We start from the raw sequence: 21626 nt of genomic DNA on the forward strand, positions 1-21626 counted from the left end.
TGATGTTCCTGTTGTAAATCTCAAAAGAACATAACTATTCAAGCAAAAACAGCTTAAAGAATTAGCAATGTTGAAAATAAAACAAGAGTGCCTTCAGTCTTCCTAAGCATTAAACAAGCCCCATGACATTCTGAAACGGAGTGCTTTTACACATAGTGAAGTGGGTGCAGCTTCAAGGCCTAAAGAAGAAAGAGCACGAAGATATCCAGGTTCAAGATTATTAAAATACTTAAATGCTAGGTAACGCTATACGTGTTGTCAGACCAACAATATATGGTAATTACCTTAAAAACTGACCTACAATGTAAAAGTAATATTTATTTTAATTTTATTAAAGCCAATGTTTTAGGAGGCCAAAGCTGCAGAAATATGAGTAGCTATTCCATTAACACCAATATTACACGGTATTAAACAACTTCTGTAATCTAATCATTTTTCTTTTTTCCCCCCACATACTACTTAGATTTGTGAAGTTGTATAACTGTAAAAAATATGGTTACAGCAGTGAATGAAATAATTTTCATTCCAGATGCTTCTTCACGGCATCTATCTATCTCTATTATCAAAGTCTCAATCGCAATAATCTGAAGCCAAACCAACTTCTAGAAATCCCACTCATCAACAGGTCCTCACGTTGACTAACGACAGGACAGAGCCAGAAAAGCTTTAGCTGTAATGAAGTAGCAACAGGATGCACAATGTAGCATGATGGCTTCACATTCTGGAAAACACTTGGCTTGTTTTAAATTAACTTCCTTTTATGAAACGCTGCACAGCATTTAGGCTTAAACTTTCCAGCAGTGAGGTGCAAAATAAAATTACACCAAAAATACATAAACTTTCTCTTTTACGTTCTTCACAACACTAAAAGGGCTAAGGGAAATTGAAAACTTGACTTACCTTTTACGGCTACAGGATTTTTAACTGCAAACTGTGCTATTTTCCATTTATTTTTCAACAACTATTGAAGGATTTTTAAAAACCACTTTTAATATTAAAGTGTACATGGCAAGTATTTCCAAATGCATTTCTTATCTCTGTAAGCATTTTCTTCCTTTACTAGCCTTTACTAATGACTTGATAGAAGCCTCAAATCAAATGCCATAGCAGTATCCTTTAAATTATTAACTCTTGTGGAGTGTGTCCACAATTGAAGACTGCAACACATTAGGAATCACTGTCATCACAATCGTTATTCCAGTTATGGAAGTTTCTCCCACTTCAAGCACGGAATAAAAGATCACTGCATTTTCCACTACCACATGGCTCACCTTATCCACAAGATTCAATAATTCCAATCACTGTAGGAAAGAGCCTATACACACCTGAGTAAATTTCTGTAGATGTTTAGCTACTGTTTCAAATGTTACATCTGGCATATAGAATAACAGAAAATCTTATGCTATAGCAGTGTATCCACCTATATTTCCAAAAATTCATGTACAAAACTAAGGTCAGGAATGCCCTGCATAAGGGTCTATCCTTAAAATATTTTTTAGCTCTGCACATTCTTTGATGCTGTTCAGAAAAGATGATCTGACAGCATCCTGCAGATCAATAGTCCTGAAATGCAGACATTTACCAAATACATTGGGATCTCACATGTATGTATTTTGCACTTTTCAAGACCTGAGCATCCTAGTTGCTTTAGTATTCAGTGCAGTCATTGCCAATTTCTTTCTAAAAGCCATTTGGCACATATTTTAGTCAAAATATCAATAATCTAGGACAATGTATTTTAAAGCCAGTTCAAGTCAAGGTTCAATTTCACTTTTACAATGAAATTAAACGCTATCTTTATTAAGTAACGTAATCTAGCTACATCAAAGCTATAATGGAGATAGAATGAAATTCTGGGAATACCAGGCAGTATTTTCCAAGTTTAATAATAAATTTGAAATCCTATTAAGCATGTGCATTTCCCCAAGGGACACATCTGTACTTACTTCTGTGTCAGAGATACCACGTTCACTTTCTTTTCTTTAGCATTCTAATAACAAGAATGCCAAGTTCTTCCTGAGAAAGTGTCTTATGTGATTTAATATATCCAAGTTTAAATTTTGCAGAAGTCAGGGCTATCTCTGCTCCCAGAAACACTTAAAAATGCATTTCCAAGAGAAGTTTTCAATAACCCTAGGATATACTAAAAGACCTTGGAAACTATACATAGGTTAGTAGAGTTTATTTGTAGCTGCGACTAAAACTCTGCAAAATTCAGCCCTGAATTGAAGAATTTTCCTTTTTTTTCCCCCTATAGGTGTATACAAAATTGACAGATGTGACCATAAATATAATAAAGAAAATTTATTCTGACTTAATTTAGAGGTTTAGAAAATTCTGGAAAGAAAATATTTATATTCTGGTTTTATTGTGTTAATATTCTGTAATTTAACTTTACCAACTTAAGGCATCACAACTGCCATAAAGGGACAAGATGACTTCTGAAAACCCGAAAATGATCAGTAGATAGGCCATATCCCATTTTTTCTGTTGCCTCAGTTATCTGTGATCCACAAGAACCCCAGTAATTTTAACTGGAGGCAGGTTTGAAGCATTCCTTAAGAGAAGTGAGAGAGTTAATGGGATGGCAAGTAAGGAAGTAATTCAGCAAAATATATTACAGTTCCTGTATACCTGTTCCAGTTCATTATCTCACTCCCAGAAGCAGCCGCACTCTTTTCTTCATCTGTTGTATTCTGTTCTGTCACAGTAGAGATAGACAATTCTGACAGCTTACATCTCTCCATGATTACCATCTCTATTTCTAACAAAACAAAACAAAACCCACCAAAATTTGGTATTTTTAACACACAGTTACGGCAAGCTCTTTTTTATTTCCTGTTCTGCATTAAATGTGACTCATGCAACTACATATATGGGGCATAACCACAACCTCAGAAAGGTTAATGAATGGATGTATGCAAATTTTCTTCTCAATAAAAGAAGTTTGCTTCCATTTTTTTAAGGAATTTAACTGCTATGAGAAAAATTATACATATACATAATATATGTAAAGAAAACACCCAGATTATTTTGGCAAATAAACAAGCAACAGTAATTCTCCTCCCCTCCAAATCACAGAAGACAAAAATATAGAACCTCTTCCTGGAAAAAATTTTCTTTGTGAAAATGCTGGTGAGACTGGGGCATGGGTGGACATCAAGTTCCACAGAGTCTAAATGGGTCTCTACAATTAAAGCAAACTGGATACCCAGTCCCAAGTGCTTCATACCTATTGCCTTTAAGCAGAGGTAGTGGGACCAAATCTAGCTTTTGCTTCACAATAATTTGGACAAAGATGACAGTACAAAATGCACTAGCTTAAACAGAGCATGTCATATTTTCTTCAAATCATGGTAGACAATACATCATCATTTATTTGACATGATTTAAGGAAATCCTTCTCAAACAGGCTGTTCACCTAAATCAAAAGTGGACTATGTTTGGAGAGGGCTATCAAAGCATACAGGACTTGTTTTCAATTGCTTGCATGCAATTCTGCCACACTTTTCTCAATTTAGGTCTAAAGTAAAGACTAGTTTCTGATGTACATCCTTCTAACAGTTACTAATTAGTAAAATAAACAGCTACAATATGCTGTAAGACCACTCATACTATAAAACCAATTCTTCTTAAGGTTAGCATCATGTCAAAAATCCTGAAAACATGCAATTAAAAAAAAAAATCTAAAAGTTAAAGATGTTTCCTTAAGTTTTGAACTATTTAATATCATCTTCTACCATGTACTGCATGGTAGCATACTTGTTGAATTTTATCATTGTAACATGCATAAAATACTCCCAACCATCTTACAAAGGTAAAGTGGCTACACTGTTTGCCTCACCACAGAAGGAAAAGTTACAAAGTTGTGAAGTCTACTTATAAAGTGCCCCATAATCATGTACACCTAGGTACAAGGCATGCATTTGTGATAAGGGCCAAGGACTACAGGAATATATGAAAACACTTTCATTTTAAAAATCAGATTAGGAGTACCTATTCTGATCGAATAATTTAACATGAAAAAAATACATCCAAAGACTGAAACAAATTTAATAGTACCACGTTTACCCAGTGCAACAAGAGAACAAGTCAAGTAAGAGATCACAACCAGGTCCATACAGTAAATAAAGTATCCAAACTGTAAGCATAATTTTTATTTGCTAGTATACTCACCTTCATTTTCACTGCTTGTTCTGATGCCTTTTGAACTGGCTTCTGTACCTTTATTTTTATCTAAGTCATCTTGGTTATCTTCAGATCCTCTCTCCTCTTCGTCTTCTTCACCAACATTTTTATAGTTGGGTCTTTTCTGCACCCTCTTCTTCCCCTTCTGTTTGTTAATTTCAAGAGACCTCTCAAGTGTTTCTGTTGGTTTTATGAAACATCTGATACTTGATTTTGCCTGTAAAGTTGAAGTTTACACTGAGTTACAGCAAGACGTTTTAACTCTGGTAAATAAACTTCAATTCATATAAAAGAGGGGGGTTTAGAATGTAAATTAGCATACCACTTATAAATCCCAAATCCATTTTTAAATACAAGAAAGCAGACCTCAAGTTGTATCAAATCATCAGTAAAACAATTATCTCCAAAGTAACATGTTCTAAAGACCTACCATTAAAAAGTATGCCATCCTGAGACAGGAAGATCTAGAACTACCTATTTCACCAACAGAAGTTTATTAACTTTCTTCCCCCTTCTTTGAACTTTAACAGCTAGTACATACAAAATTAAGAGACCCTTTGCAAAAAGGATAAATGCTGCAAAATCCGAAGTGTGTGTTGACAGCAACATATTAATATGAAATACAGTCTTTAAATGTCTTTGGCAGTAGCAAGGCCAAAAACCAATGCTCTATGCCACAAGTCTTTTTCGAATCTTAAGCTTCCCTCAGCAGCACACTAGTCCTTGCATCAACTAGGAACAAACGGCACTGACACCAACCTTTTTTAGGGCCTCCAGACATTGACTTACTAAGTCTGGAAAACCAACACCACTTAATTCGTTAGACTTTAATACATTTGTCTTCTACCCAAAGATATCAGAAGTTTGTCTTCCAGGTCAAAACACTGGTTTTGGACAAGGCAGCAAAGAGTATTCAATTAATACTTGATTTTCCTGATTATTAATTTAGAGCGCAAGAAAATAAATTTAGATGACAAATTTCTCCCAGAGGAAATAAGTATTTCCATCCTAACAGCAGCAAACAATGTATTCTTACAGAAAGACACAAGACACTACAAGAAGTTCTGCAACTAGCAGGACTAACTAAACTTGGTTTCCTACAATTTTGCAGATTGTTTCTGGGCTGTGTTGCTTTGAGGTCCCTTCTCACTTGTTAGGCAGGCAAGCTGGATTACCAGAGTACACCCTCTTTCTCACCCAAAGCTATAAACTGATCAGCCAAAACCTCTCTGTTACTGAGAAGTGGAACACATGGTCTGGGGGCTTCTTACCAGCACAGGTTTATGTTGAACAAGACTGCTACAGAAACTTAATTACCTTTCAGACCTCAATACCTCTATCACATTTAGCTGATGCTGGCTAAAGGGTTAAAAATTTAAGGGCAAACAAGAGAAAAGTAGTGAGACTAGGGTACATACAAAACCGATTCCATTCCTTGCCCTAGGTGATTCAAGTACAGTAAGCATTGAAGATGAGTGCATCAAAGAGATCTCAGAGAAAGAGTTTGGAAAAATCCTTCCCTTCACTTAACAAGGAACACACCTATACATAAAAAACAGGAGAACAGGAAGAGATCTGGGTAGAAGCCTTCTGTGACTCAAAAGGCCAAAATGTTTCTCAATCTTCTGACTTTCTAGAAAGCTATTACAGAAATCTCGCATAAGTCACCTTACACTTGGCACTGAAAAAGCCTGTATAGTAGGAGGAATCTTTCACAATACAAAAAAAAAACCCACAATGTTAAATTTACCACGCTTATGTCCCCCAGTAATCTATCTGATATATTTTTAGTCTGATCAAACTGCAACATAGGCAGGTTATAAAACAACCAGAGTTACAACCAGATTACTTTTTATTGATGGCTTCTGGTCAAAATAGTCATAAGGGAAGAACATATTAAGTCCTATTTTTTCAGGGTGGGGATGGGGTGGGGGGTGGGTTAAGAAAGGTAACACGCAAGTTGCATAATGCATTTTCTCTTTCTTGCATTCACTTCTTACAATTGCTTCCTAGAATCATGTAGCTACTTAACATCCTTCCATTTCTAACATGACATTAGCCATATAAGCAAAGTAACAGGAGACCAGTAGACAGCAGTATGCTCATAATCCCTGAACCATGGTATGGCCCATCTCAAGAAAGAATGCTGAGAAAAAGTCAACATATATATTCTGTTCTGCTAACTATAACAAGGTTATATATTTAAAACATTGTGAAGTCAGACTTAAAATTAATTGACATAGTATATGGTTTATCTAAGTTGATTATACAGTTTGAGATACTCTATTTTATACTTTTAAAATGTCTTTCAACCATATTTTCAATTATGTTTTATCTTGTGCAATGTGTGCTGGTAAAATAAGGCAGCACGAGTAAGAACTTTTACGGGAAGGAGAAAGTAGGTTAAACAAGAAACCAAGAAACATGAAATAGGTAGAACTGGCCCACATCCGAATTATGCAGGCAAACAGATCTCACAGGAAACAAGGTAAACCTTAGTATGATGACTGCTAACAGGTTTAAATACATTCTGTTGGCTACGCGTATTCAACTCCCTTCATGAGATAAGAGTTGCTATTTCTTCTGATGCCAGCTAGAAACAGAAATACAGAAAAAAAAATATGGAAAGAAAAGTCTATCTTAATTTGCTATACTTTGAGGTGGAGAACCTGTTCAATGGAGGCTGGGCAATCATTACTGCCCTACAAAGTTCAGCAGGTCTCCATGGGCAGGTTATTGCCAATTCATAAGGTATCAGCAGTTAGACCTGCTGGTGATGTTTTCCACAAATTGATTTCCAGTTAAAAGTACTATTTGTTCCTGTTGTGATAACTGCTGCTACTCTTTTGCCCTGAATAACTCTGGATATGTTGCATTTATACACAGCAACTGCAATCCTTCTCAGCTTTTATTTTTGTTAAGTATTCTTTACTTATTTAGTTTCCTATCATGAGGACGCCTGACCCTGCTTCTGGTAATCTCAGTCCATACTGTCTACACCTCAATCCACTTTAATTCATCTCATTAGGAAGATGAATATAGACATAAGCTTCTACTATAGGTTTTCGAAACTACGTGTTAGTTAGAAACTGACACTTCGATTTAAATATATCAAGACATCTCAGCTACAAGAAATGATCAGTGTTAGGTACAGAGCAGGTGTTTAGAAATAACTAGGGCTCAACATAACACACAGATATTCCCAATCCAACAAGTTTAGGAGATTATCAGAATGGTTACCATGGGAAATTATAACAGAAAATAAGTAGTAAACAATAAATTTGGGTCTGATTTAAGAACAAATACAATTCTAAACTTGGTGTGCTGGTTTTGGCTGGGGTAGAGTTAATTTTCTTCACAGGAACTAGTATGGGGCTGTTCTAGGTTTCTGCTGGAAACAGTGTTGATAACACAGGGATGTTTTCATCATTGCTGAGCAGTGCTTGCACAGAGTCAAGGCCTTTTCTGCTTCTCACCCCACCCCAGCAAGGGGGCTGGGGGTGCACAATATGTTAGGAGGGGACACAGCTGGGACAGCTGACCCCAACTGACCCCAGGGATGTCCCACACCATACGGTGTCATGCCCAGCATATAAAGCTGAAGAAGGAAGGAAGAGATGTTCACAGAGTGATAGCATTTGGCTTCTCAACTAACCATTATACATCTCTCCTGGAGATGGCTGAACACCTGCCTGCCAATGGGAAGTAGTGGATAGATTCCTTGTTTTGCTTTGTTTGTGCTCGTGGCTTTTGCTTTACCTGTTAGACTGTCTTTATTTCAACCCAAGAGTTTTCTCACATTTACTCTTCTGATTCTCTCCCCCATCCCACCAGGGGGGAGCGAGTGAGCGGCTGGGTGGTGCTTAGTTGCCGGCTGGGGTTAAACCGTGACACTCAGTCAAAAAGTAAATGAAAAGGCTTGCTCATCACTTTTCTCTGCTAACCCCAGAAGAAGAAATTGTGAAGTGGCTTCTGAAATAGCTTCCATTATTCAACAGAAGCTTGTCATTTTTTTCGCAACAGAATACACCACAGTAATACCTTTGCAATGATCCTGATACACCTTATAGTCCAAAGAACAGCCCTTGAAATGGTTAACATTGCTCAAAAATCAACCTTCTGCTCTAAGTAGTCCTATCACAGAGCAACAAGAAACTGCCTTGCCTTTACTTAAGTTGCCTGTGTCTCCATATCTACAGCTGACTTAAGCCTCACTGCACTGAGCTGTACATCAGCAGAAGACACCATGCAAATTACGCCTTAGTTGTTCATACTCATCAACTGAGAGCAGCTCACTTGATATCTCCCCTCATTGGAAGTACGGCATAGAGTTTTTCTGCTGAAGATTACTCCCCACTCTTTCTGCAAATAACCAACCTCCACCAGTACGCTTTCTAACAATACAGGTTTTCTCCTCGAAGGTCTCATTTAAGAATACAGTTGAATTTACTAAAAATTGACGTTTCTTCCATGGAAGTTTTTTCCTCATCCACCAGAAGTGCCACCACTCTGCTCTCCCTGTAACAAAGCTCTACCTCTAGTAGTTTCACTAAGTGTCTATCCTAGAAAGCCAATACCTGTCCTATTTACTACCTGTTCAGGTATGACAGAACTCCCAGTTTACATGTCATGAGCACACATCTTTAAGACCAGTAAGAAGCAGCAACCTAAATACTGTTACAAACATAAAAGAACAGATGAACAGAAGTTTATAGGAAACCTCTAATATTCCTAACATTAGTGCCTACACACAAACAGATATTTTGCAACTCTGTACAGTAACTATGACAGGAAAAGAAAATTTCACTTCTGCAACAACTGGAGCCCCACCCTCTCACCACAAATTTCCTAGTAACAAAGCTGATTCTGCACAAGTAACGCACACGACATTCAGTACACAGCTAGCAGAAGGTCAGACGTTTGCTAACACAAGGGCTTGCTTTACCTTAAAGTGTTCAGTCAGCTCTACCATTCCACTGTAGTTTTTTCTAAAAAGAAATTTTGATTCTAAATATTAAGGTCAACAGTACAAAATACCAGCACCCAACAGCTACTGGCTAAGATCAGCCCACACAGCTTCCACTGCACAGTAGACAGTAGGGGGAAATTTGGAAAAGTTGACTTGTATCATGAAAGAGTTGAAGCATATCTCCCCCTTGAAACTCTCAGACCTATAGCCACTGCTGGGAAAGAATGTGCATAAGAACCAATCTACTGCTTGTTATAAACTAAACATTCCGTCAGTAACTCTTTGCTGACCAGTCAGAAATTAGGGGACATGTTCAATCTTTAGACAGAACTACAGTCAGAAGCCTCTTAGCCAAAGTCAAGTCATACCCCCTTCTTATTACCATCCCCAAACAGGCCTTTAAAAAGTAACAGACAATCATTTCACACACTGAAACCCACAACAAAAGGGAAAAAAATCATACACATGTCACACTTAGAAAAACACTAACAGCAGCATCTAGCAACATCTACACAGAATTAAATCTGAAGGTACAAGGGCAGTGACAAAGTGACAGCACTCCCATCTGTTTGCGGCTGGTCTGTATTCTCTTACGCACACTTTCAGAGATGATCAGTGTAAAACTGATCCCACTGCTAAAACACTGGGAATATTCAGATTAAAGTCTTTATTTCCTTCTACATCTAAAGGATTTACCATAAGGCCAGGTATTTTTTCTAAGTCTCTCCTTTCTACTACAAGTTGCGTAAGGAAATAATTTCCAGGAAAGTTGTGATGACTTATTTCTATTTCACTACCAAAGAGCTGATAACAACAACTGAACACAGAAGACTGGGTAACATAAGTGTGCCATCAAGATGATGGAAGCCTTTGCAGTGTCTGATACCTGCAGAAGCAACTAAGTATTCTAATTTTATCCCTCAACACATTCTTATACTACTACCTGAAATATATATACATGCACAAAAATATTGCAACTTCAACAAGAACATAATACTGTAAGTCGCACAGAGCATTTTTTCTGCTATCATATCCAACAACAAAAGCTGAAATCTCCTATTGCTGCTCTTCTCTCCTAAACACAATCACCTTAGTTTATCAGTTTTCAGATACCTGATTTTGGTTTTCAAATATTTTCTTTGTCTCTAAAAAAAATATTGAATATTAGTTGGCCACTTACTGAGTTTTTCTGTATATCTTGCTCAACTTTAGAAGAAAACACTGAGAGGTCACCATTAAGTATAACTTCAGCCAATGAGTTCACCAAAGGGGCGTAATGTATAATTAGAAAAACCTATTAAAAGAAGGATGGAAAGAAATATCAGACATATATTACACAACACATACAGTTGCACAATTTCAGTCACTGAACATACTTCTCTGACCTTGTTAAGCTGGTATCTTAAGTTTACATATATAGTACAGTCGGTAACACCGATAGTTCACAACATCTACTTCAAAACACAGGAGACCATAATCTTCTCCTACAGCTATTTGACCTTTCTCTGCATTTTAAGCTACCTAGTTTTAATAATTCTTCATACTCTTCCCTCCTTCTGAGAAATGTAAATTCTTTCTTCTCATCAGCTTTGAGATGAAAGTTGTGTGATATTCTAGCAAGGAATCCAAATTAAAACTGCTCCAGAAAATTGCTGTGTTTGGTGGGGGCTGTGCATATTTTATTTCAATTTTATTTTTTTTTTTTAGAAACTACAAAAGCTGATTATGGTACACAGCATCCACTGGCCTTCTTGTATGCCAGCAACTGGCAGGACTCCAGTAAGTTCTGCGTTATGCACACAATTACTTGGCAGCAATTCACAAATAAATGTCATTCAATGGGCTGAAGTGGATCAGAAGCAGCCTTTCTGGCTATGAAATCTCAATGAGTTATGGTCTAGCCACAAAGCAGCTATATAACACAGGAATAAGGGCCATACTGTCTATACCTTAAAGCACTTATCGAGAAATGCTTGGGTGCTCTAATAGAGTTCTCTGTTTACACTAACCACTCTAGTTTGAGGCAAGGCTTACAAGGTTGGACCAGCAAACAATTGGCTTTTGGATAGAAACGGCTCGGGTCCTGCCACAATAGCCTTATGTCAGCTTACAACCATTCTCTTTGCAGTAATATCAAAGCTGGATTCCTAAACAGTGATTCTAGCTGGAAAATACCCAAATAATTCCTAAATCAGTAAACGTAATCAATGTTTGGACAGTATTTAGCTAAACATGATCTCCACAGGTTTTCTGATTAAAGTCAGAACCATGCTAGACCTTCAAAAGTAAAGCGCTTATTAGCATGTGGTGACAACCTATGTAAAACTTTTTGAAGTATGTTGCAACTTCCCAAATACTTTGAGCAACCTTGCAAATCACTCAAGCTTCTTCTAATTCAGAAAACATAGCTTGACTATACAGAGGCATTTTTTAGTTTAAGTATATTATGTGTTCACTTTGTGACCAGTGGATGAAAATCATCTACTAGTATGAATCTCTCAAGCACTTGGCTCTAACATATGAGTAATGCCTAAAGTGAATGCCTGATGTCAATAACAGAAATGACTAAGAAGGTTTTTCAGATACTCAGTGTATACTTTCAGATGCCACTCCATCAAAGAGAGTCTAAGTTAAAAAGAGGTGGAAAAATAGGCATTTCTGCCAGTTAGAGAAAAAGTAGCTTGATTTTCTACATCACATCCCATTCCAATATGTAAATTTGTTCCAACTTCTTTATGGTTAGGAAAAAAGTTCCATTTTCTCTATTAAAAAACAATATACACATGCAAAACTTGAAGTGATACCTAGCCAATATTCCCACTGAAATCAAAGACATTAGATGAAGTCAGCATTTACAATCTTACGACACAGACCACCTTAGTGACAAGAAGCTACTGCTCCCAAGGTTTTATATGTGGTAAATAACTCACAAAACATCACATGTTTTTAAGTTTAAACTAAGAAGTATCAAATTATGTTATCCTGAAAAAAAAAAACAAACCCACATTTTTCAGAAGAGTTCTTAAAAAAAGATTATGAAATTATGGGCTAATAAAGTGACTACTGTAAAATCATAAGTTCAAAAAAAACAAACAAGTATAAATTCTATGAATAAAAGTCAAAACTATTTTCAGAGAATGTAATTTAAGAAAACTAGTCTCATAGCAATGCACCAAATAGTACAGGGAGAAAAGATTATTTTTCTCCACAATAAAAAAGAGAAATCCACTGTAAAACTCTTCATTTGAAAACAAGTTCCAGAAAGAAAAGGAGATGGGACTGCTAAGAATAAGGAATATCAAGTACTTAATTAGAGGTTTAAGTCAGAGGCATAATGAAATTCAAATTGTGAGAAAGTTTGAGGTTTTGGTTATGGTGGGGCTTTTGGGTTTTGGGGGTTGGTTTGTTTGGTTGTTTTTTGGTTGTTTTTTTTTTTTTGTGGGTTTTTTTATTTGTTTAAAAAAACCAAAACAACCCAGAAACTCCCACGAGATCATTGCTCCCTCTATTTTTCAAAGAGGAAAATTCAAACCTGGAATCCTCCATTGCTTAGGCAGATTCAAAGTGCAATACAGCATCTATCTAAATTTCCCCTACAGTTTTACTAAATTCTGTCCTAGCACATTGCACGGCTTTATTATGCACCATTTGTCAGGTGGTGTACATAAACTATAATCACTGAATGCTCTAAAGGCTACCCTGTGCTATGGGATCCTCAGAAGAATGATATTAACTCAGGTAAGCAGCTCTTAGTCTGGCTACAAAAGACACGTGATCTTGCCTCTTTTTTTTTATGGAAACCAATAGGTTTAAATCTTCATTTGCCCAATTGTCTTTAAGGGCTGTGCCAAAATAGACAAAAATACAGTAATTTATAAATCGTAACACTACTGCAAAACATGTTCTGAAATAGGACAAAATACTTAAAATACTTACTTGAGAAAGAAGATAAAGAGAAACTTGGAGACTTATTTTTGGACGTTCTCCACCCTATGGAAAAAAAACATTATGAAAAATGCTGATTTATTTATACAAAGTTAAAGCATTTACTCTGCTTAATACTTATTTAAAACAAAACTTTTAATATGGTATTGTTCCACGTTCTGCTACAGAACATTCAGAAAACATCATGCTTTAACATTCACTTCTTGTAAACTGTTTCAAATGAAGACTCTCCAAATAAGCATTTCCCTTACTCTACATGCTTAAAAAAATCACTATAGATTACTACCTTTCATATTCATTTTGGTAACTTAACAGATGAGTGTCTGAGCAGCATGTTGGTTTTCACTATGCTACTATTCCTTCAAAAAGTACTTCTCAGTTAACATTCATTGAAGTCTGCTCTAAAAATTAGCTACTCAGAAACAATGAAATATTACCCATATAATAAAACCACATTCTTGACAGACACTCCTCTAAATCAAGTAATTGGACAAAAATATTGGAAGTATAACTTGAGCACAACAGTGCTAAATTTATATAGCAGTAGTAATGAAAATGTTTCTAAAAATAGATTAATGATACATTAAAAACTATCACCAAATAAATTCATCGATTATCTCAAGAGGTAAGAACAGCCCAATTTTATGATTGCAGGTATCTCTGACCTCATGGTAATAGACACATCTGCCTGAGAACAGGAGGACAAGCAGATTTTTGTCCATGTGTGAATGGAAAGATTTAGAAGAGCTGAAAAGAAAGTAAAAGTCAGGAAGTCTGCTTTACCCTATTTCAATGGTGAGACAAGAAGCTGATTGTTATTCAACCTTCACTGCACATGCAATATACTGAATTCATTAACTTGCAAGAAACCTGACCTTTGGTTAATGAAAGCATGCTGAAATTAAGCATTGTGTATCTTAAGAACAAACACCACTACAGAAGATTAAGAAGGGGGAAGGGAGGGAAAAAAGAGAAAAACCCAAACCAAAAACCTGAAACAGAAATAAACCTAACAGTGAAGGTATTTGATTTTTTTAAAAGACAAGTGAGTACAGGAACCTGTACAGGTTTTGAAAAAACAGTCTATTTCATCAAAAATTAGCTTTCCACTAAATTTAAAGACTATGCTTTAAAAATAAATTCAACTATATCACATTCAAACACAGCTTATCTGCAAATAGAAGTATCAAAACCAAGAGTTTATATTTTCTACATGGAGTACATTTTTACACCATGGAAAATTTGCATGTATACTAGGAAAAGGTATTATAATCTGCTTTTGCCAGGAGACAAGTTACCATATCAAAAAAGGAGATCACATATCTCCCAGCATCAGAGAAATTAAAACCCAGTTCCAAATTTACAGCTCTTCCTGTCTCCACCATTGTCAGCATTTAACAACCATATCATCTCCAAAACAGTATTTGTTTGGTGAACAAAATTTCAGGGCTATTCTGCCCATAAATTCAGTCTCAGGGTATTATGCCTACAATCACCTTATTTAAGCTGTTTCATGTATAACACACAAACATAGATATTTACAGTATTAACCCTACTACAGAATAAACCTGCTGAACAAATCATTATGCATACTGAAAGCAAGTAATACCTTTCAGACTTAATTGTTTGCAGGTATTAGCTTACCTTATCTTGATTTACTAATGAATACACATAGAGGGGAAGAAAGAGCCTATTAAGTAAGTGGTCTGTCAGCACATCATTTAAAAATTCACAATTAATGATAAGGATATCATTAAGGTAATGTAAATGATCAAGATGTTCTGCTACCAGGTCACTCAGTTTGCCCCTATTTCTGTGCCTGAAAGAGAGCAGAAAGAAAGTCTCAGGTATATTAAATCAAAATCTTAAAAATTAAAGAATTAATGTGCATCCCTTCCACAGATCACCTTGTGCAGACTGACTGCCTAAAGAAGATGTTTTCAGTGAAGTCAATTAATGCAGCTAGCAAACAGTATTCAGGCTTATATGTGCTTTAGGATGTACACACCAAGATTTTCCCCATGTTTTCAGAAGTAGTTTTTACAAAACTTAGCTTTCCACTGCCAGTGTCATTTCACAAGCCAACCATAAAAAATGGTAAGATTTGTCTCCAAAAATAAGAGACATCTATGATATATTTAACATCTACCTCTTCACTTTAAGCAAGCAAGAAACAGCCACCCATTCTAAGGTGGGGGTGGGAAGGCAAACCAAAAATAGCCTGAATCAACAAAATATTTCTGTAGCTGCTAGAAGAATATTACACAGGTATTTCAGGTCTGACGGTTCACATATTAAATAAAGTTCACCTTCCCAGTTTAAATTTTTTTCCCTAGAAACTCTTCAGAAAGCTGTTCCTCTGAGATGATACACAGGAAAGGAACATTTCAAAGAAAGTTAGCAAGACTGAGAAGCACAAAATACCTTTTGTGTCTTCTGGATATCTACTAAATTTAGCAGACTTAAAACAAAGATGAAGAAAAAGCATGTTGCCAAACACTAGCTTACTTGTACAGATATTAACACAGATAGGGCACACAGCACTATTAATTCAAAGAATCACTAAAAAACTTTGCAAGAATTAAAACCTTGAACTATCTACAAGGGAACATATTCAGAAACTAAGTTAACTGGACTACTACAGACAAAATAAGGAGAGTATCAACATCTGGGAAAAGCATTTCCCTTCAATACCCAGCATTTGTAAAAGCTTACTCTTCATCAGTCTGCACACAGTTATCCAGTTCTATCACGTGGCTTCCAATAAACCAAACGAGGTTGGAGAAATAAGGGACAGCAGTTTTATCTCTAATGTAATGCAGCATAGGTTGGTTGTCCACTGAAGAAAAATTGTTAAAAAGAAATCAGTTAAAAATTAATTTTAAAAAATTGATAAGAAATACACAGTATCTCTGAATTTTAATTACATGCTAGCTTTTCATACAAGTATATACCTGACATGATCTTATGCATGAAATGGACATCTACAAAAGCATCATATCAATTCTTAATTGGCTTGAATGAGCCTAATAGATATATTTACATAGGTCTGAAGATAAACAAATCTAGTGGAATTCAGGCAGGTTTTTTTAGCACATTCTTTATTAAAAAGAAGAGAGAAAAAAGCTTAAGAATAAAGCAGTAATGCTGAAAGTCAAGCTAGTTAGACTTACATGACACTGCATTAAGGAACACAGGAATCATCAGTGAAGGAAGGGCAAAAGAAACAGACAACAATTAACAGGATTAGGAACTGGGATAGTGACATCCTCTAGAAGGGTTTAAAAAGCTAAAGCACAAAGCATCTAAACTAAAAGATACAGGGTAGGTATTACATCTGAATATATGCAAATGGATAGTCAGAAAATTATGAAACCTGAGCTGTGTTTTTTCAACTCTAACCTTTATATCACTACAACATTCAATGAACATTCTAGATAAGTACATTTTTTTACCATAAAAATATTTAGTTACATAAATATATAACTAATAGGATACAAAGCCTGCACTTGGCTCTTTTTGTGAGCTCATTTTTGGGTTTTACAGCTCCTTCAAGCAGAAAACAACTAGCAAATACCCATTTATCAACATACAAAAGGAAGACATTTTGACCCTTGCAGTCAACACTATGAAGAACTTATCTGCTATGCCAGCCATCCATTTATTTGCAGACCCATTTGTTCATTGCTTTAAAAAAGATGATATATTCTTCTATGACAAAGACTCATGAAATCGCTACTTCTCTTAATTGATAGGAAGTTCTGTTAATTCAAAATGTAATTTAATTTGGAATGGATTAAAGAATAGGAAGACCTGCATGAACATATTCCATAATAAATATTACCTTACTGCACGCTGATTTCAGACGTAGAAGTTCTGAATACACATCAATTTTTCTACAGAGATCACTCTGATATTTTCAGTCTATTGCAGATTTTATAGACCCCCAAGAAAAACTTAGGGGGAAGTGACTTTTGGACATTTTCGAGTCCACACCCTTTCTCAAAGTAGCATTAACTTCAAAGTTGAACCAGGTTGCTAAGGGCCTTGTTGAGTTCTGAAGATTTTAAACAGTACAGATTCCTCAGTTTCTCTGGAAAACCTGTTGCAGCGCTTAACTATTCTCATGGTGAAACTTTGTGGTTTTTTTCCCTTATGTCCTACTGGAATGTTGAGTACAGGAATTTGCAGCTGCAGCCTCCTGGGCTTCACTGGGCACCTCTGGGAATGGTCTAACTTTTCTTTAGATTGGAGTGACTGCAGCATCTAGGAGCTCTACAATCATATTGTAATGCACTTCAAATCCAAAAGGAAGTGATGTAGCCAGCATGACGTAGCCAGGTTACTGCTTCTTACATTATAAAGCTCAAGTTCACACGTAAAAAATACTTGATATTCTTAGAGCACTCTGTGTTTGGGGTTGGTTTGTTTGTTTGCTTTTTAAATACAGTCACATTCTGATCTGTGTTGGGAGGGAAGCTAAAGTTCCTCATGTATGCTTGATATTCTTGTGTTTGTTTTTTTTTTTTTAAACCAGTTTCATCTGTAAGGAAACAATACTATTTACAAGTACATACTGTAGGTTTGGGGTTCTGTTTCATAACAAGCAAAATGTGTATCTGAAGCATGTCAACATACTAAGCTTTTCAAGCTCATAATACAGGTGGAAAACCCTTAAATGTAAATAACTGAAAATTAAACTACAATGAAACAAGCCTTTTTGTACACATGCCTTTTTTAACATATAAAAAGCATACCTTTGTAGACATTTAAAGTGATAGTCCTAACAGCAATCCTGACCATGCTCTCTGGGTGGTTAAAAAATTTAATAGCTTCAGTGTACAAAGCGAAGTCATTAGTGTGCTGTAACAAAAGCAAAGAAAGTATTTATGAATTGAGCAAGACACATACAGAATATTTGTTGGGATTCTGCATGAAAATTTTTTCCATGTATTACTCTGAATTTTTACCTTCTACTTAAGTAATTGGAATGATTTTTTACAATGCACAGACAGCTGCATTTGTAGCTCTGTGTTAGAATAAACTGCTTTAAACGTTTAGAGCATTCCATGTTAACTCTGCACATATTCAGTGCTTTAATGCCCTCTACTGGCAAAAGTGGAATGGAGTGAGGAAAAATGCATTTAAATTTTGGCCTTTGATTACTCCAGCTTTTTAGACATTGACTAAGCCTCTTAGAACCAAGTGGTGCAACAGAAAAGATCCTGTTTATAAAAGCACAAGAAAACAAGGCATAAACAAGCTGAATTCTCAGGGGAGTAGACTTCAGAACTACTGAAACAGTCCAATATAACACTAACTTCCAGATTTTGATTTTATTATAGTAGTATGAGGACAAAGACCTTCTTTATCATGCTTTTGCAGAGATCCCCACAAATGAATTCTCAATCACTGATACCACCGTTACAAAAATAAATGCAGGACATGCTGAAACAAGAGACTAGATAGAATATTTGCCAAATTGCTATCAATTTCTAATTAAAGTCCCCTTATGGTTATACTGCAACTCTTTCTTCACTTACCTCATTATAAAAGAAATGTACAGTATGATTGTTGAGTTTCAGAGAAAGTGTTTTCAAAAATGATATGTAATATGCCATGATCTCCTCATCAGAGAAGTCAAATTTGTGGACAATAATAGAATTTACATAGTTATTGGAGAGCAGGTAGTCTGAAAAATAAATGACATTACACAGGTTAACAGAAAGAAATAAATCATTATGCTAACTGGCTGTATTTAAAGTACCAGCTAGCAACAAACCACCTGATGCCTGAAAATCCCAATTTTTAGCCAAACAACTAAATTGATGGCTTCAAGCAGTAATATAAGGAAATTGTTCCCTACAAAGGTCTTTGCTCCCAAGAACAAGACAATTGAGAATATACATCACCTTCCTCAATTTATGCAGGCTTTGCAGCTAATAACACTTAAACTAACTCTCTTTTCCTCCCAAAGTCAAACTCCTAAAAGGTGTGTATATGACTTTTTCTTCATGATAGCTGTGGATTACTTTAAACTACTAATTCTCTGTCCTCTTTATATGTTTCTAAAAACCTTGAAGTAAATGCAAGTGGCTGAATGCCAGCCCCAATGGTGTCAGAACAGTTCCAGTACAAATTAAGGTTCCACCACATAATCTGTGGTAGGAAGGTGAACATTTCAAACCACAACTAATCTGCTGACTTAAAGAACCCCTTGAATTGTGCTAAGTGTTTCAATAGTACCAAACAACTACTTATGTCCTACTGAAAATTTATATTAAAAGGTATTTTAATACTGTATTTTCACTGTATTTTCAGTACTGTTCAACTAAAGAGAGTTAGGAATTCATATAGTTCTTCTGTGAAGGGGCACTAAGACTAAATTTCATTAAAAGAAAGGGAATTCAATCAAAACTTGATTACTTAATCCTAAACAGTTTAAAAGTGTGCCCTTACACAGGGATGTTTCATGACTGATGTTCTCGAAAAGGATGTTCAGAGTCTGCAGAAGCTGTACACACACGTAACGACCAGATTTCTGACGCAAGATGTTCAAGAAGAAAACAAACATATTCTTCTCCAAGAAAAAGCTGAAATAAAGTAGAGGTGTCAAATACAGGAAGTGACTTAAGCAGGCACATCAATTACTAGGATCAGGGGCAATTCTAGGCAAGTTTGACAAACAGCATTTTCTACATTTATGAAGAATTATTTTGCAAAGTTTATCTGTATAACAGAAGAGTATCTTCCAAAAGCCTTAAATACCAACAAGGGCACTTAAACATTCAAATTATGCAGAAAAGTGATGTCAAGAAATCAGGGCATTTTTTATTTTATTTTTAGTATATTTATTTTATCAGGCAGCTTCCCTACCTTGCAATCATGATTTTGAAGGGGAAAGTCTCTAAACAAAGGTTATATTTTGTTCACTTGCCCCTTTTAAGCTAACACACTTTTTGTCTTCAACACTGTAGACCTTATTTTTGATCCACTTCAGTTATTATTTTTTCCATAACAGAAGCAAGCATTTCAAGCTTTATTGTACAATTCAAAGAGAAGTGAATGCTTGCAGTGTTTTTAAACCAGAAATACATGCAATTTAGAGAGAACAGTGTGGACTCTTTCTTACCAAGACATCACAAGTACATATTATGAAAATTTTTTACATTAACTGCAGAAAAAACCCTCCTCATTCCTAAAATTCTCCAATGCAGAGAAGACAGGAGTATGATGGAGGTACAGTACAGATATGAATAATCAGAATAAGTTAATTTCCTTAGTCCACACCATAGCCCAATCGTGGTGAAATCTTGTAAAAATAAAACCAACCACTCCCTAAGTAAGTAATTAAAAACCAAAACACCTTAGCTTTCCTTAACTGAATCACAAATTGCCTTTATAAGAGAGCGAGTGACTTGAAGCCAACAGCCAAACCATGGGCATTAATACAGTCAGATTTGCAACTGCGAATATTGGTTTTGAAGTTCATTTGTCTATCATGCTATTTTATGAGGATTAAAATAACATCAGGACAAGAATTCTAAATATCACAGCTAGATAAGGTATATATTTGTAGCATCTTATATAAATTGAACAAATTAAAATCATATGATATTAATAGAGGTACTGAGTAGATCTGGGCCCTAAAATAGGTTAGATTTTGTATTTATATCAAAGATTTGAGAGTCAAGCAAAAGCAGTGTCTGAAAGGGGCTCTGGACTTAGAACACGTTTTTTGTTAACAGAAGCAAATTCTCTGTTTCCTTGTATGACAAGAATATGACCCTGCTTACCCACCTACTACAGGACACAGCTTTCTACCTACATTCATGAAATACAGTCTTGGAAGAGTTAACCTTTTGAACTAGATATCTCTGCAATTCTAATCATTCTCCAAAAACAAAACCAGAGCCAAAAATGCTTAGAAGTACTTACTCAAATACTGAGCTGTCATTCTGATCCCCCCATATAAGGATCTCTGTTATAGAACGAATAGTCTCCACCAGCAGGTTGCGGTTGTGATCTGTTACTGTTGTATTTTTAGTCAAAACATGATACATGTACCTACAAGAAAAAATAATTTCAAGTAATACACTATCCTGCCACTTTTACATGTATCATGTTTGTCTTCAGCCACTGAAACAATGTAGACACACACTATGTCCAATCACTGTACAATTTTAAAATCCTAAAATTTCGTTTTAATATTGACACAGAGAGAAAAGTAATTGTTAAACAAAATATGTGACAAACAAAACAAATCCAAAACTAGCCAGGTGAGTTATGAATGCTTATATGTATGTTAACATAGGACTAGAAATTTTGTAACACTTGTCCCATGGTGCTTCTTAGGACAACCTAGTCAATTTCTTCGGAAGTATGCTAAAGGCGTGGTGAGAAATAGAGAAGCAGGTAGCTGATATGGGGAAGTGCAATTCTGGAAAGAGGTACATGCAGATCTAACTAGAAAAGTTAGACCCCTTCTCTTGTCTGCAGATACATTTTACAGGCTCATGTCAGT

General features: G+C 35.7%; 1 protein-coding gene across 4 annotated transcripts in view; it reads right to left on the minus strand.

The window, feature by feature from the left end:
* Positions 1-21626, minus strand: part of CLEC16A (C-type lectin domain containing 16A) — an 89993-nt gene that overhangs the window by 61261 nt on the left and 7106 nt on the right. For all 4 annotated transcript variants that reach the window (XM_075105300.1, XM_075105299.1, XM_075105302.1 and 1 more), the window contains exons 2-11: positions 21041-21169; positions 19562-19695; positions 18646-18794; positions 17860-17965; positions 15818-15941; positions 14747-14921; positions 13094-13147; positions 10338-10451; positions 4177-4405; positions 2635-2764 (exon numbers count right to left, since the gene is read on the minus strand). In XM_075105300.1, the coding sequence (XP_074961401.1) occupies positions 2635-2764; positions 4177-4405; positions 10338-10451; positions 13094-13147; positions 14747-14921; positions 15818-15941; positions 17860-17965; positions 18646-18794; positions 19562-19695; positions 21041-21169 (1344 nt within the window). The remainder of the gene's footprint in view (positions 1-2634; positions 2765-4176; positions 4406-10337; positions 10452-13093; positions 13148-14746; positions 14922-15817; positions 15942-17859; positions 17966-18645; positions 18795-19561; positions 19696-21040; positions 21170-21626) is intronic.

This window comes from Phalacrocorax aristotelis, chromosome 10, assembly GCF_949628215.1.
Source record: "Phalacrocorax aristotelis chromosome 10, bGulAri2.1, whole genome shotgun sequence".
Lineage (NCBI taxonomy): Eukaryota > Metazoa > Chordata > Aves > Suliformes > Phalacrocoracidae > Phalacrocorax > Phalacrocorax aristotelis.